General features: G+C 35.1%; 1 protein-coding gene and 1 long non-coding RNA gene across 2 annotated transcripts in view; one reads left to right on the top strand and one right to left on the bottom strand.

Moving 5' to 3' along the window:
- Nucleotides 1–18347, bottom strand: part of Pik3c3 (phosphatidylinositol 3-kinase catalytic subunit type 3) — a 100185-nt gene that overhangs the window by 36887 nt on the left and 44951 nt on the right. The window contains exons 13-18 of the mRNA XM_048363129.1: nucleotides 16376–16443; nucleotides 8775–8880; nucleotides 6580–6696; nucleotides 3779–3910; nucleotides 733–861; nucleotides 102–171 (exon numbers count right to left, since the gene is read on the bottom strand). Of these exons, the coding sequence (XP_048219086.1) occupies nucleotides 102–171; nucleotides 733–861; nucleotides 3779–3910; nucleotides 6580–6696; nucleotides 8775–8880; nucleotides 16376–16443 (622 nt within the window). The remainder of the gene's footprint in view (nucleotides 1–101; nucleotides 172–732; nucleotides 862–3778; nucleotides 3911–6579; nucleotides 6697–8774; nucleotides 8881–16375; nucleotides 16444–18347) is intronic.
- On the top strand, nucleotides 11067–13530 carry LOC125363832. The gene is made up of 2 exons (XR_007213357.1): nucleotides 11067–11414; nucleotides 11660–13530. It is a non-coding gene; the product is annotated as an uncharacterized LOC125363832 (long non-coding RNA).

Here is an 18347-nt window from a genome sequence, read left to right as displayed (position 1 = left end):
TAGTACTGTAAAAATTCAATCTCTCATAGTCTTAAGAATTTTCAATTAAAATATTTTCATTAGACACTGAAATAAACAGTCATGATATAAAATAAACGCACCATGTTTTGTACTCGTGGCTAGTACTTTATAAGGTGTCAATTTCAAATCCAGATTTTCTTTCCGTAAGAGCTATTGATAAAACACATGAAACAAGTGAGAGACCATAAAGTTCTGTGAACAAATATTAGAGCAGTTTTATACAGTAAAGGTTTAGGAGGTAAGCTGAACTTAACTTTCATTGTCAACATTAATCTTTTCTTTGATGGTTTGACAACTTTTTTAAGTTACTCTATATCTCTGTCATCAGTTTCCAATAAATAGCTGGATTCCCCCATTGCTTTATGCAGACCTAGACGTAATGTATATTTGAACTAAGAAATGAGATGAAACATGTCCTTTTAAAAGCAAGAATCAAGGATGGGGCTTGTTTCAAATCTAATAGACGAATTACAAAATCTGAAATAAGAATTTAATTTGAAAAGGAAAGTTTGATGGGTCATATACAGTTTCATACTCTACGACAGCCATGCTGACATATATAAAACATATTCAGGGCCAGCTGCAAATTGCTGAACTTTTTAGCAGAACAGCTGAATGTTACATGCACTTCTCTTTCTGTGAACAAATTTATACTAAACCTCCATTTTCTAAAATAAAAAATGTCCCCTTCCAACATAAAGTTATGTTCACCTTGTCCATAAGTGAGATGATCTGAAGAATAAGTTGATCTTGGCGTAAATCATCTCCATGCTTAAATATAACTGGATATTTGCCCCCATCTTCTGTTTTGAAGAACAACTGCGCAGGCATAAGGGCACTCTGAAAAAGAATACTGTTCTTAAATCTGGACATAATGAATATTTACAGAAGGAAATGCTGACAAATAAGTTAAACACAGGAGCCAGGCATGTTGATTCTTGTCTATGTTCCCAGCTACTTGGGAGGTAGAGGCAGAAGGATCATGACTTCAACCAGCTTTGGCAAAGTTAGCAAAACTCTTAACCAGGCTCACTAAAGTTAGCAGCAACACTATCTCAAAGAGAGAGAGAGAGAGAGAGAGAGAGAGAGAGAGAGAGAGAGAGAGAGAGAGGTGAGGATGGTGTTAAAGAATCCCTGGGCTCAATCCCCAGTACCATTGAAAGCACAATACATTGGGAATTGTCTATTGGAGAGTGACATATTGATTAAGTACTCTAAATCTTGCTTGCTTACAAAAAAACAAAAACAGTAACAATGGACCACTACTTAACAAAAGAACTACTGCTATACTCAGAAATAAGTTAAACAAATACATAAACAGGGCCTAAAGATACTAGATGGACTGTCAGCAAGATACATTAGGAATCATTTGGAGCATAAAAACCTAGCTCATAGTTACTAGAATGCACACTGGAAAGAGCAAAAGTCTTGGAATGGATAAATGACGGTTGTGAATCTAGTCTCTACTGTGTAAATTCTGCTGAATGGCCCTGTGCATATTTAACGTGTTTGCTCATATGTAAGGTAAAGCCTATAAGGCAATCAGAAACCACATCAAGTCTTGTACTGCAAACTGATATTTTATATACAATCACTACCATTACTTTAATTCTTAGAGATACAGTAGAGAACATTCACTGAAGCAGTGCAGTAGAATTGAATACCAGATGAAAAGCCAAAAACAGTGGTTTCTAATGGTAATTATAGACCACTAGCTGCAAAGTTTTGCATCAAAATGTTTTCTATTTTCTGTCTCCATGTAGATATGTCAACCCAGATCATTACTTTGGAGACAAATGGCTAGAGAAAGCAGTGATCAGTTTTGATTACTGAAAGGAAGTACTATAAGATAGAATGTAGGAGAAAATCTAAAGCAAACAAATTAAGTCAAACAAAGGAAAAGTATTGGTAACTAATTCACAGCACCTGAGAAAAATAATAGCACAGAAAGTATGGCATAGAGGGATCACAGAGTCATGGCAAAGCCAAGTGATAATGTCAGTATTTCTGTTTAATGGTAAATTCTTTCAGCTTTGCTATATGTTTCATAACTTTTATATGAAACGATTGAACACAGGTCTGATGGGGGAATTTAGCAAAAGAAATAGCATCTGATACATGTACAGAGTTTGTATATACCTTGTTAAATTTCAGCCCTCAGTGGCATACAAGCATGAAGCAAAAAGTATTTGCATAGTGTTTTGTATATCAGAATTTTGAAACTTAGTGATTTGAGGACTCCCAGGGCAAAAAAAATTCATGAGAACCTTCTCCAAAGACAGCTGGGCATGGTGGCAAACATCTGGCAACTTCTTACATGGAAAGCTGAGATGAATAGGACTTTAGTGCCAGGCCAAGCTGAGCAGAATACTCCATAAGACTTTATCTCAACAGAAATTGGACATATATGTCTGTCATCTTAGCTACTACCAGAAGCCTTATATTGGTGGATCGTGATTCTTGGTGCATGCTAGAGCGAGAAGGAAGCTATCTCAAAAATAGCCAGCACTCGGGCTGGGAATATGGCCTAGTGATAAAGTGCTCGCCTCATATACATGAAGCCCTGAGTTCAATTCCGCAGCACCACTTATATAGAAAAACCCAGAATTGTTGCTGTGGCTTAAGGGGTAGAGTACTAGCCTTGAGCCAAAAGAAGCCAAGGACAGTGACCAGGCCCTGAGTTCAAGCCTCAGGACTGGCAAAAAACAAAACAAAAGAAAATAGCCAGCACTATCTCAAAAATAGCCAGATTATCTCAAAAATAGCTAATTGATAGAGCACATACTTAGCAAATACAAAGCTCTGAATTTAAACCCAGCAACATGCTGACTCACAAAAAAGTTCTACTGCCATTATAGACCCTGTCATCTACATAATTTATTCTATGAGCATTTTCTTATTTAGTATAAATACTCAATGAGAAACTTCTCTTCTACCACTAGCATCAGAATCACAAATATAGATTCACAAAAACATTATGTCTCACAGTGATCTGTAAGTATGAATACCCAGCAAACAGTGATTCATTTTAGCCTGATTATAAAAGCTGATTGTAATTATTTTTCTATCTGTGCAACTGGTGGCTAGTATAGAAAGCCAGGTGTACTCTCACAGACCAAATAGAATTTGTACTTGAAAATCTTAAGACTAAAGTTCAAAGGAATAGCTACTGGGTTAAGTAATATCAAATTGAGCCTTACAAATAACCATTTGAGTGTATGGACTGGATACAAAATATGTTTTGTTATTTATATTAAAAGTAAGGAAAGGCCAGGCACCAATGGCTCACTCCTGTAAATCCTAGCCATTCAAGATGCTGACTTCTTTCTCTAACTCCCAAAGAGCCAGAAGTGGAGCTGTGGTTCAAACGGTAGAGCACTAGCTATGAGTAAAAAAGCTCAGTAATAGCAGCCACGGTCTGAGTTCAAGCTTGGGACTGTCACACACACACACAAAAAGCCTATATGGAGTAAGAGTAGTTATGGCTCTGAATAATAAATAGTTCAAAGAATTAAACATTTTTTAAAATTCAAGTATATATCATTTTATTTAAAAAATAGCCTATGTACTCATAAGAGGAAAGATCTTAAATCACAGTTACAGACAAAAATTACCTTTTTATGAAGCATTTACTCAACAATAAGGAGTTAAGAGTTTATTTCCTACAGAGTGCTAATTTTTCCAGGATGCCATCTGTGTTCTATCCTTAAAGACAAGAATCAACCAACTATATACACTAAGTATCCAGGACAATTACCTTGAACAATGTAGCTGTTTCTGGAATTATTCCTCGGATTTTCACCTGAGGTTCTAGAGGTAATGGGATCAGTTCCACATCTGACAAATTCATCTTTTCATTATCTCCGAGCAATGCTTGTAGTCTCTCATTCTAGGTGAGCAAATGAGAAAAGATAAATTAGGGTAAAAGTCTTTTTATATGCCATATAGTTAAGGCAAAAAAAAAAAGAATTTATGTATCATATTTAAAACATTTGCAAAGCATCAATAAAGTATAGAGCAAACTATGTGTGGGAGAGAAAAACACAGGCGATCTACTTAACAATATGGCAGTATGGTGGCCTTTCACAACAGGGACAGAGAAGGAATTTTATCTGAGAAGTGGAGAAAATATTAGGAATTCATTCAAGTTATACTTAATAAGGTTTCTTTTTCCTAAGGATTTATGCATCAAAGTGGGAGATGGAAAATAATCTTCACTTGAAGCTTAATTTTATATGACAAAATATTAACTCAAATTTTGATTATTCTTCTCTCGTGCATTTGGATGGATTTCAAAAGGAAATTTAGGTGACATTGATCAAGATGAATTACATTCATGAACTGCATTGTTGAATGACTACTCCTTTGTACAACTACATGATTTTTTAAGCCCCTCAAAATATAATAAATAAGAAATTTAATTCATTTGGAAGAACTTGGGTGCATACTGTCTACCTTTCACTGAGTCTGTCAGATCAAAGTTTTCCAGAAATATTCACATTCTTCAGCTTCTGGATAAATGAGATTCAACAAACTGAGAAATTCAAGTTTTGACATCTATAGAACTCATTTCAAAAGGATAATGTATTTTTAAAAAGGTAAACTTGAGTTCTAAGGGACGAAGTGGTCATCAATACCAGAAGTACAAAGCATACCAATTATAATTCTACAAGTGTGCAACAAAAGACAGCTTTAGGATGAGTGAGATACCAGGTGAGAAACCATTGTTTTAATGACTACAAAGACAGAAAATTATTTCCCTTCCATGAATAATCCAAATCTTATAAATGATGACAAGTTCAAGTTAAAAATCAATTAATATGAATTGTATGAATTTCTTTATATGACTTATAAAATCTGGAAAGCACACCTTCTGAGAAAACAGAGCATCAGATATAACAGTGTGAAGAAATATCAATTAGACTGAATTTCAAGTTATTCTGTCTTAGCCAATTTCTAGTCTGATGGTAAGAATAAGAACCAGAAAATAGATAATAAGGGTGAGAAATCCATCCACTATTATTGCCTCTTCTATTCTGAGGGCCTGGCCACCTTCATTTCTTGTCTTGGTCACTGCAGTTGTGCAGTCACTGCTCCCTACCCCACCTTTTCCCCTCCCCCCGCCACACACAAGGCAAGGAAATGTGTAGTCCAAGGCCAGGCACACCCTCTGCTGGTGAGCACTATACATCACATTCTTGTTCACGCAGGCTATGGGGACTAGTTAACTATAGTTTATGATTCTTTCCAACAACAAATAAAGGCAACTCAATTAAGATGTGTTTCCACTTAGTCTATTTGCCCTCTCTAACAATGTGAACAATGTTCTTATTTCTTCTAGCATTTACCTGAATCCTTATCTCTTAACTTCAAACTCAATTCACTTTTTCCTCTCTAAGCTTTCTTCTTCCAGGAAAGAATAACAATAAGAGTGTATTGTGCAGTTTTACAAAGGTCACCATGAAAGATGTTCCCTTCACTAAGTGAATCTTTCAAATGGTTTGTTTACGTTATTGATCAAAAAACATGACACATGAGGAAGAGATAGTCATCTTCACAGCTGTAAGAAAGATTAATGTAGTAGCCAGGAGAACAGATGGAAGGTCTGTGATGATAGACACCCAGTTGTGAAACCACAGACAGCTTACTCTGGATCTTCATTTTCTCAGAATCCCAGTCTAAATGATCTCTATAGTTCCACTGCATATTAAAGTATATTACATCCTAAAACACTAATATTCAAAAATGAGAGGGAGCAATGCAATATAGTTGAAAGTGTGAATTTAAAATGCTGAATACAAATAACTCCAATATTTGCTAGTTATGTAGCACTGCAAAACTTATATACTAACTTTTTCCCAAAATTAAGATAACATTAATAATATTCAGGAAGTGGCACTGTGGCTCAAAGTAGTAAAGACTTGAGCTAAAAAGCTCAGGGACAGTGCCCAGGCCCTGAATTCAAGCCTCATGACCAATAAAAGAAAAAACAAAGAATAATATTATCCAACATACTGAATTGTTGTGAGAATTATATGCCAGTGTAAATGCTTGAAATAGGACCCTACAGATAACCAGTATTTATGAATATTCTTATAACTATAATTAAATGATAAGACAAACATATAGAACTGGGTATAGTGATGCAATTGTTTGGTTTTGGTTTTTTGCCAGTCCTGCGGCTTGAACTCAGGGCCTGAGCACTGTTCCTGGCTTCTTTTTGCTCAAGGCTAGCACTCTACCAGTTGAGCCACAGTGCCACTTCCGGCTTTTTCTATATATGTGGTACTGAGGAATTGAACCCAGGGCTTCATGTATATGAGGCGAGCACATTACCACAGAGTCATATTCCCAGCCCAGTGATGCATTTCTGTAATCCAGATCTCAGTAGGTTGAGGAATAGCAATATGAAGAACAGCTTGAGATACATGGCAAGACCATAATGTCACCAAAAATGCTCTTATAGTAAATCAGCACAACAAGATAATGATCCAAACACAGTATTGTATGATATAAAGTGACATTAAACCATGAGTAGAAAATCAATCTAGGTTTTACCTTTTTCTTACGATTTCCACTTTCCCGCTGTACCGCCTTCATTAGATGTACCAACCGATCTACAAATGTCTGCTGTGCAGCCAGCAGAGAACGCATAACTCTGACAGACTTATCACCCTGAAGGGAGTCAAAGTAAAAGAAAATTAGTTCCCTATGTAGCAAGACGGTCTGGATTTCCTTAATAGTGCAAATAATCATTTTTACATTCTTATAGCTGTAATCTTCAACACTGATCTAAACTGAAAAAGGCTAATTAGCGTGATTCAGAGATGACAAGAAATACGCTGTCTTAAGTACATACCACCCACCTGTTCTCAGAAAATTATCTGAGTCTTTAGCCAATATTAGTTTATCCAAAACAAAAATAAGTATGTGACAAGAAATAATTCATTCAATCTTTGATTCAACAAATACTTGAAAACTGATGATGTTTTAGAAATGTACTGGGAAAACATACTGCAAAAATAAAGATACCAAATTCAATAAGTTCAAACTAAAAATAAAGAGAAATATCTCAATAGCACCCTAATATGTGTTTGCTTAATAAGATCTAAGATCAAACATCACTTGTACTGATTCCTAGCTCATAACATTATATATTAAATTTCTACATTCCCTCATGATAGCAGCTGTAAAAATAGTTTCATCTTGCTTTAAAAGATGAGAAAAATTAAGCTTAAAGCCAACTGAAATGACTTGATGGGTAACAAGAGCTGCAAGTGACAGAGTAATTAATGATATTTAATTTAATTAAGAACATAAAACAGGAAACATCAAATAAAAGGTGTTATGAAGTAATACATTTCAAAGCAAACTCAGATTAATTCCTGAATGTTAGGCACCCTCTGCTGGTTAACAGTGAAAACTGCTTCAGTGTCCTAACAGGCAAAAAAAAAAAAAAAAAATCCAGGCAAACAGTTACAGAGAATATTTACCATGGGGCTGGGGATATAGCCTAGTGGCAAGAGTGCCTGCCTCGGATACACGAGGCCCTAGGTTCGATTCCCCAGCACCACATATACAGAAAACGGCCAGAAGCGGTGCTGTGGCTCAAGTGGCAGAGTGCTAGCCTTGAGCGGGAAGAAGCCAGGGACAGTGCTCAGGCCCTGAGTCCAAGGCCCAGGACTGGCCAAAAAAAATATATATATATTTACCATGATTACTGCCAGATTAGTAGAACATAACTAGTCAAAATCAGAGCCACAGACAACAAAAAGGGAGAGAAAAAAAGCAAGATTCTATTTCTGTGTCATCTACGGGTTCATTAAAGCACAGATCAACAAAATCCCTGTAAAGTATCAAATTATACTTCTGTAAAGTGTATTTTTTTTTGCCGGTTCTGGGGCTTGAACTCAGGACTTGGGCACCTCCTCTCAGCTTCTTTTGCTCAAGGCTAGCACTCTACCACTTGAGCCACAGTGCTACTTCCAGCTTTTTCTATTTATATTGGTACCGCGGAATCGAACCTAGGGCTTCGTGCATGCTGGCAAGTACTTTACCAATAAGCCACATTCCCAGCCCTTAGGACATACAATATTGATTTGAATTGTTAAGTTGTTATTGCAATGCAAAAGTAGTCATAAAATATGCAAATGTATGAGCATAGCTATGTCACAGTAACTTACTATGAACATTAAAACATTAATTTCAATTAATTTTTACATACCAAGAGAGGGAGAAAGAGAGAGAGAAAGGGAAAGGGAAGGGAGGAAAGGAGAAAAACACTGAGCTGTAGGTATGACTCAAAATGAGTAATAAGAATACTAGACCAGGGCATTCTCAAGAAATAAGGACTTGAGGGCTGGGAATGTGGCTTAGTGGTAGAGTGCTCACCTAGCATGCATGAAGCCCTGGGTTACATTCCTCAGCACCACATATGCAGAAAAAGCCAGAAGTGGTGCATGGCGCAAGTGGTAAAAAGTGAGCAAAAAAGAAGCCAGGGACAGTGCTCAGGCCTTGAGTCCAAGCCCTACGACTGGCAAAAAGAAAAAGAGAAAAGAAAAAGAAAGAAGGACCTGAGTTCACACACACACACACACGCATGCACACCTATGCAAGCAAATGCACATGTCTTCTGTTTATCCGCATAATTTCAAAATGTAAAAGTGATTCTTAGCTCAGGGGATATAACAAAGTAGCAATAGGGCAGTTGTGTTGAGACACTCCAGTTTGTCAAACCCACATTAAATAGCTACCTTCAACAATGCTTGGCTGAATCTTCTCATTACGTTCAAGTACATCTCATGGGTCTTTGGGTCTCTCTGCTGAGTATCTTGATCTTCACATTCCACTATCACATACCTTCAAAATATGTTTTAAATAATTTATGTAAAGTGAAACACAATTCAGATTCATTTTTCAACATACTTTCACTAAAGCAGATATTTTCAATATTACAGGTGGAAGTAATAAAGTACATTTTATCACCATTTTCTATAATGAAAAGTAAGAAGCAACACATATAACAATCATTAAAAGGTAAGCAACAGTAAGAATGTTTAACATGAGAAACAGCCCTAGTTTTTAAAAAGATGTTTGCCAACAAGCATTTTCTCCTATCATCTAAGAGTACTACAGTATTAATATTCCTCAAAACCGTCTAAGGTCATGTTCCCAAAACACTCATAAATAAAGCTTATTATTGTCAACACTGTATATAACACATAGCCTGTTATTCTAAATATCATTCTGGAATCACTGCTCATTAACATACTTTGAAATATGAATAAAATTTTAAATTGAGATACTTCCTTTCTCATCCAAATTCCTATTCTCAAAAACCTGTCTATGCAATTCTCTATCTTATGTTCTTGAGAGCTAATGAAATTCTAAATGTTTCCGTATAACTCCTTATAAAAGCAATAATCTGAAAAACTAATGTTTCCAAATGTCCTGACAGGAAGGTATCAAGATAATAAATAGCATTTTATATCTCAAGTTGGTACACACTGCCACATATGTTCACAGAGATGTATATAAAGTCCTATGAGATGCAGTGCCCTGAGAAAGTTAGTATTTGCCAAATTTATTACTTAGTCATATATCATTATTTAAAATGATATATTATTTGTTAATATGACTGGAACATAGTCAAGATACTTAAAAGCAAGTGTCACTAAACTGTGAAGGTCTATATTGTTTTCAACGAATGACAATGTATAGTTTGAAAAGAATTTTCTTCATCAACAACAATATGGGGAATGCTACATTATGCCCACGATGGAACAATTAGTTGATTGTATAAAAGAAATCTAAATCAGAACTTGGAGTGTCCAGACCCGAACTCTATTCTACTGAGGTGATTCTCAAACTGTTTAATTGTTTAAAATTTTATGACATATTTCAATCTCATTTACTGAAGGTGTTTCTTAAATCCGCAGTCTCAATACTTATTTTTATTTTTATTATCCCTGAAGAGTACATCACCTACTCAGAAGTGCTCAACAATGGCTTACACCTGTAATCCTAACTACGCAGTAGGCTGAGACCTGAGGATCATAGTTCAAAGCCAGCCTGGGGTTAGGAAAGTCCATGAGATTCTTTATTTCCAATTAACTATGCAGAAAATACCAGAAGTGGCACTGTGACTCAAGTGGTAGAGCACTAGCCTTGGGCACAAAAAGGCTCAAGGAAAGTGCCCAGACCCTGAGTTGAAGACCAGGAAGGGAGAAAAAAAAAAGAAGTGCTCAACAAGAACAGAGTACTCTATAAGTCTAGCACTTCATATTTGGCTCTTTAATAGATACTCATTTTATCAATAAATGAATATGTCAGTCTCATAGTTTTAGACATCTCAATGTTGGTAACTCCTATATATATAATACATAGGATAGATATATTATTGAATGTATAATTTTTGCATTTATTTATTTAACCAGACTCCTTTCATATTGACCTGCTAGATGAACGTGATTTAAACACTAGAGCCATTATTGCCAAAATATATGTAAAATTGAGCTTATTGAGTGAAATGGGATCGTTTTCTACCTCTATTGAAAATAGTATCAATCGTCCAGGAATTTATTACAAAAAATATCATTGAACAAGATTTCAAATACAAGTTCTTTCAGATGTCACATAGGAAACACATATCTGGATTATCTGATCTACCTGATTGTTAAGAAAAAAGAGAGGGAAGCAAAGCAGAGAATACAAACCCTACTCAAATCTTACATTGACACTCTGTGTTGAACTTGTGGCTCATGCATTTAGAGCCTATAAGCTCCTACCTCAAACACTTTATTCAATTACTCACCAGACCTTTTGAAGTTTACCACTGATTTCTCATTCTATCCACACATATGTGGAATCCAAGAGCAGATATCTGACCTCTCCAACTCTAAAAAAAAACCTACTTAACTCTAGTTCTCATCCAATCAATAGTAACTTTAAAAAATTCCTTTATGTCACAGCAACAAAAATAAGCATCAATGTTTCCTCTCTTTTCTATTACTTTGCAACAGTGTTAGCTCCATTTCCAGCACCACTAAATAGCCAAATAAATTTAAAAACAATATAGTCCCAGGATTCTGATGTAAACTTCTCTACACAACACTTTTTTATTCATATTCTAGGCAGATCAGTCTCTTACTCCTTCTACACACTTCTAGTGTTAATTTACTAACATTACAGTGCTGTACTGAAAGACTTTCCCTAACTCTTCATCTGTGCATATTCTATTCATTCGTCAAATATAACTGGCATTCTGTCTTTTTTTATAGAACCTAACCACTTCCTTATCAAAACTGAGAGGAGAAGGATAGCTTCCTTCACAATTTTTGTTGCTAATCTATCAATATTTGCTTCTGTTTAACTCTTAGCTACCTTCATAGGTGGTTGTAGGTGGCCTGGGGATATGGCCTACTGGCAACAGTGCTCACCTCGTATACATGAGGTCCTGGGTTCAATTCCCCAGCACCACATATACAGAAAATGGCCAGAAGTGGCACTGTGGCTCAAGTGGCAGAGCTAACCTTGAGCAAAAAGAAGCCAGGGACAGTGCTCAGGCCCTGAGTCCAAAGCCCAGGACTGGCCAAAACAAACAAACAAACAAAAAAAACCTGCACATAGGCGGTTGTAGGTAACTGGTGGGAGATGCTGGAGCTTAGGTCTTTCAGAATCTCAACATCCAGATAGTGTTGCACACACAAGTGTTTTTAAAGTTGGTAGAGATTTGTCCTCCCTACTTCCCAAGGAAAGGCTGTACCTATGATAACAAATGTTCTTGAAGATCCTAGAGTTGGGGAACCCCAAGTTTTCTACAAAGTCTATATGAATAATTAAACCATAATGTTAGATTTACTGTATAGTTTTCCCAGCAAGAATTTTAAAGCAGAAAGAAGGTATTCATGAATCTCTGAATCCAGAATGCATTCTAGAACTTCCAGAACTGCCAATAGACACAGCTATTTAAGCTAAATTGGAAGGAAAAAAAATCCACTTTTCCAATCATATTCCAATCAGCCTATAAAAGTGCTCCAAAGATGTACAAACAGAGTAGATTATTTATGCCACTGAGCTAAATGTTATTGGACAAATATGTTCTAGACTAATGAGAAACAAATAGTGAAAATAAATTCCTATTTTCTATACATGGCATTCTAGAATATATGCCCACTTGAGGATTCTATCTAAAATTATTCAATAGATTTGAATTATAAAACTGATAAGATTTCATTCAAAATCAAGTTCATATTGGTTAAAGTCCTTGTTTCTACTACCTTTATACATTCAGTTTCTTCTCATACATATGCTATAGCAATCTCATCTATACAGAAGCATAAAAATGACCCACAATATACTGCTGTCCTACTGCTGTCTTTACTTGGTGTTGATCACCAGGTAAACACAAGAACTACAGTTTCCTGTTAGTGAAAGTATATGTTGATCTTTATGACAATAGTGAAATTATCAAACACTTTTCAAATTATCTGCCGAAGTTCTGCTACTAAGATAAGCTTACTTATAATAAAATTACAGTGCCTTCTCCAAATATGAAAGACAAGATTAGATCAAGAATACAAGACCTAGATTTGATTGTTTGTCTCTGTGCACACCTATAAACTTGATTCCACAAAGTTCTGTTTAGTATTCCCTTGAAAACTGTCATCTTAAAGTGGAAATGGAGACAAGATTGTCCAGGCCCTCATTGTAACATGACACTGGTGTGATACTCTCTACCCGAGCAATTTCATTTTGTGGAGTAAATAACTTTTATTACTTTCCAAGGTCTTAAAACTTACAGAAAACATGTCAAAGCATCCAAAGTTTACTTTCAATTTCAAGACACTGGAATGACTATAAAAATAAAAAATTGGAACGATTTATAGATTTGGATGCCCAACATTTTACACATTGCAGACTCTAAGTCCCCTCTGTGGCTTAAAAGGTTGACACTACTCATTTTAAAAGGATTGTCTACACAACTATTGGCCCCTCAGGACTTAGCCACCACAGGACTTCTTTTTGAGTCTTTGGAAAGGGAAAAGATGAAAAAGAAATCGAAAATATTCCAAACAAAACAAAAAAAGTATAAACTTATATTTTAGTACATTCCCCATAATACAGTAAGCTTAGTGAAAGGACATATACATTCTATTTTATTAATATATTTATACTTTCAGTTCAAAGGATGAGAATGATGATTTGATATTATTTTCCATATTATTATCCTATATTCATAAAAGCAATGTCAACCAGTCAAAGGTATTCAGCTATACCTTTCTCTTCATAAGAATTTCTGAATAGGTAATACACAATCTAAAAATGAGAAAAATAATTATTTCTTAGTGAATAGACATAGCTGATCCTACTGTTTCAGTAAATCTGAAAAGTAGTGGAAAAGCACAAGTCAAACCTAAGTTTTACTTAACACTCTTAACACTGGCAACTGAGGCTACACTTTATTGATATCTACATGTCAACATATTGAATGATAAAAGACAAATAAAACTTAGATACGATATATCATAAAGGACTAGACATTCACATGGTGAAACCACAGGATATTCTTAGGAGAGGATCACAGAGGTTCAAAAGCTATGGGCATAGGACCTTATCAAGTGATATTTATGAAAATAAACCCCAAGAAATGGAAACAAGAGGTTTTATGTATTTTGCTTCTTTTTCAATTTCTCCTTTGTTGATGTTGATTCTGTACCTTTTGTCTTGTAAGTAAGATTATCTGTTTTCAAAAAGGTAGGGAAGAACACAGATATGGTGAGCCAAAAGGTAAACAAATGCAGCAGTGATAGTCACTAGACACTATGTTGAAGGTGAATCATACAACTTGTTAGGGAGAAGGTTGGGAGGGAAAAACTGGGAGAAAACCAGGGAAGAGGTGACACTACTAAAAAAAGTACTCATTATCTGATGTATGTAACTGTAACCCCACTGTACATCACCTTTACAATAACAATAAAATTTTTAAAAATTAAGAAAAAAAGGAAAAACAAAGCCCACTTTCTAAGTAGAAACTGTTGTCATGTTGGAAATTGTTAATATACTAGGCTTCCCCCAGTCAGCTGCTTTCACAACAATTAGAAAACTCTTCCAACTGGAAATAAGAGATCAAAGATTACATCCATCAAAATGAAATCTGGTCGTGAGTCAAATGCAAAGAATAAATAATCTCCAAATATCACATAGTCATTATATATACCTATATTTTCTACAATCGTAGCTACTTCAGACTATAAGTTCCAATACAAAAAATACCTGCCTTTGCATTTATATTGCAGGGTAATGAAATACCCATAAAATAATTCTAATAAATGAATAAAAAAGATGAGTTAAAATTTTATATAAAAACCTTAATTTTAAAATACCCATGCTTAGAAATACTTACTTAAAAAACTCAGAAATATGCTCAGTACATATTTCCTCTGCTTCCTTTTAAATATTTACTTGGATTTTCACGAGAAAATATTTATCCATAATACTAGTGGATAGAAACACAATTAAGAATTCAGATCAGAATACAGAGAACATTAAAAAGTAATACATTACATTAAAAGGAAATAGCTATTTGTTTAAAATGGGAATTTATAAATTTACAAATAAACTTTTGAAAGGAATGATAGGTATTAACAACTAGCCAATATATTTTGTGGATACATATTTAGATTTAGTGCAATGGAAATGTACTTTTATGAATATTATATTCAACTGCTAAAGTATAAGAGAACTATTTTTCTTCTCACTTAAGGCTAGCAGTGGAAAAAAATAAATCACAAGTTCCAAAGGGGATAAAATGACTGATTTGATCAAGAATGTTGGTATTATTTTTCTCTTTGCAAAGAAAATCATGAAGGTTTAAATATTATTTATGTAAACATTGGTCACCTGTGTTAAAGAGTGCTGATTTCATTACCTATTTCTTGGCTACAGAGGCAATAATGAAAATAGAATTATGTATAGAGAATGAGAGGATGAAATTAAGTTTGACTCAACTCACAAAACATGTTCTCCAAACTAAATCTAAAACAAGATAGTATCTGTTTAATTTCTTTACAATAAAAAAGCAAACTATCTTGTTATCATTCACAATAACAAGTTTTCAGAATGGATATGTTACTTATATTTCTTCAATTAAGGCTATAAAGCAGCAGCAACATTGATCAGAGATATTTTTTCTTTATTTTTAATTTTTTTATTGTAAAGGAGATGTACAGAGGGGTTACAGTTACATAAGTAATGAGTACCTTTCTCTTTGAACACGGTTTCCCCTTCCTCATTTTCTCCTGCTTCCCGCCCCCACTAGGGCTCCACTTCCCCACAAGTTATAAAGTTCATTTCTAACATAATGCATAGTGAGTATCACTGTTGTACTGCTTAACCTCTTGTCCTTCCATTTCTGTGATTCCCCTTCCCTTCTGCAAATCAGATAAACTTACATACAGGACAAAGGGTACAGAAATAAAAAAAGTAACCACAGGGCATAAACCAAAAGAAAAAGGAAAGAAAAAGAAATAACTGTGAACAGTAAATTATAAAATAATTTATACAGCTAAAAATAAAACCCTAACTTGGGCCCTGGGGCTCATGCCTGTAATCCTATCTACTCAGGTGGGTGATATCTGAGGATCATGAGGATCATAGTTCAAAGTCAGTCTAGGCAGAATAGTCTCTCTGAGACTCTTATCTCCAATTAACCACTTAAAAACCAGAAGTGGAGCTGTGGCTTGAAGCAGTAGAGTATTAGCCTTGAGAAAAAAAGCTCAGGACAGCACCCTCACCCTGAATTCAAACCCCACAACCAACAAAAAAAGACAAAAAAAACAACAAAAAACACCTGCATCTGTCAAGAATTTCAAAGTATTATTTACTTTTAAGTATTCACTGTAAAGAAGGTTTTAGGTATAGTGTATCTAGCTGCCCCTCTGCCCTTTGGGTTTTGTACAAAACTAAGACTCATTCATCCATTGTTAGATGAAACAAGGTAACTTTGAATTCTCACTTTCTATTTTTACATTTCACCATCTTGATAAATTATGTGACAATTGTAAAGTATTATATATTACGTTAATAGGATGAAAGACAAACAGAACAAATTGGAAAAAAAAAGACTACCTTGGCAAGTGATAACTTACTTTGCGAAAATCAGGTAAAGGAAGAGAAGCAACATTATTATTATTTCAAGCATTTTCACGAACGAAGCAGTACAGAAATGTGAGTGACTCAAACACTGATACACGGTTTTGATGACTAGTATATTACATTTTATCTTTATATTTGCAAAGCGTGGGGGAAAAGTGCTTAGGAGGAGCGAAATAAACAGAAAATTATTTCCACATACCAGTATAAATAATTAGCCAGTGTCGAATTTTTGCAAGCTCTTGATATCAAGAAGGTACACAGATCTTGCTGAAAGAATTAAAAACAAACTATTATAAATTATCAGGTGAGAAGAAAAAAAAAGTCTACTTTTGAAATATCAGTTTTCATCTGTATATCTTCTGTCACAGTTTATATTTTCATCTACCAATTCACCTTTCCAAGCAACAGAGAAGAAACTAGCAAATTTTATTGTTCTCCTGTAGCTTCATTGGACAGCTGAGAAATTCTTTTTTTGTAGTTCATTTTTTTAATAATAATTACTTATTTATTGTCACAGTGATGTACAGAGAGGTTACAGTTTCATACATTAGGCCATGGGTACATTTCTTGCACTATTTGTTATCTACTACCTCATTTCTCCCTCCCCTCGCCCCCTTTCTCTCTCCCCCCCATGAGTTGTTCAGTTGGTTTAACACCAAATGGTTTTGAAAGGATTGCTTTTGGAGTCGTTTCTCTTTTTATCCTTTGTCTCTCGATGTTGATATTCCCTTTCACTTCCCTAGTTCTAATACCAGTATATACAGTATCCAGGGTACTCAGATGAGATACAGTGACAGTGCAGGGACAACCACAGAAAGGAGATACAAGAGGATCATCAGAAAAAGAAGCTACGGTTTCACATGGCATGTTGAAAGTAATTACAACAGTGATATAACGGTCATTTGCATAACATGGAGTGGAGTTCATTTCACTTAGTATCATCTTATTTGTTCATAAGGGCATAGCTGCTGGGCTCTTGTGATCCTCTGCTATGACTAGCCTAAACCTGTGCTAATTATTCCCTCTGAGGGAAACCAGAGTCCATGTTTCTTTGGGTCTGGCTCACTTCACTTAGTATAATTTTTTTTCTAGGTTCTTCCATTTCCTTATGAATGGGGCAATGTCATTCTTTCTGATAGAGGCATAAAATTCTATTGTGCATATGTACCACATTTTCCTGATCCATTCGTCTACTGAGGGGCATCTGGGTTGGTTTCATATTTTAGCTATGACAAATTGTGCTGCGATGAACATTGTTGTGCTGGTGGCCTTAATGTGTTCTTGTTTGTAGTCTCTTGGGTAGATGCCCAAAAGTGAGGCTGCTGGGTCACAGGGGAGAAAGAAATTCTTACAGAAATACTTTAGATAAGGAAAGCAGAAAAGGCAAAAGTGAGAATTATAATTAATATGACATGCTGACAAACAAGGAGTAAGAAGAAAAGAATGAACTCAAATCTTCTTACTGAATTTAGAAAGTGGAGGTATCCAAAGGTGGAAATTTAGGAGAAGAGGTGGCTCACTCTGTAATCCTAACTACTTAGGAGGCTGACAAATGAGGATTATGGCTTGAAACCAGCTTGGGCAGGAAAGACCATGAGACTCTTATCTCCAATTAACTAGCACAAAGCCAAAAGTGGAGCTATAGCTCAAATAGTCAAGCAACAGCTTCGAGAGCTTTTGAAAAAGGGGACAGTGGTGCCCAGAACCCAAGCCTTAAAAATCAGGGCTGAGTATAGGGGCACAAGTGCGCACGTGCATGTGCAAACAGACACACAGACACAGACACACACACAAAGACATACATCTCTGTAGTAAGAGTTCTTAAGGATGTAAGCTTGAGTAATTAGAGATTGTTATCATAATGAAGATGTGTCAAAGCTTTCATTAGTGCTGAGAATCTTACGTTGAACTTTAGGTCTACATTTTAAGTCATAATGCAAAGTTGAAAATTACATTCATTCAATAGGCAGAAAATCTGTTGCAAGTTTTCCTTTTGACTGTATGGTAAGGACATTACATTTTTATACAGTGATGTATATGTTTAATATAAAGCACATAGTTTTCATTTTACAGAATGCTTTTTCTATAAAAACTTATTTATAGAGCATAAATAAGGAAAAATTAAATTTTAAAACTATGAAATAGGAAATATGTATTGTAAAATTTTAAAT

This window comes from Perognathus longimembris, chromosome 15, assembly GCF_023159225.1.
Source record: "Perognathus longimembris pacificus isolate PPM17 chromosome 15, ASM2315922v1, whole genome shotgun sequence".
Taxonomy (NCBI): domain Eukaryota; kingdom Metazoa; phylum Chordata; class Mammalia; order Rodentia; family Heteromyidae; genus Perognathus; species Perognathus longimembris.
Note: the sequence above shows the minus strand (reverse complement) of the source record. Positions and strands in the feature narration are given on the sequence as shown.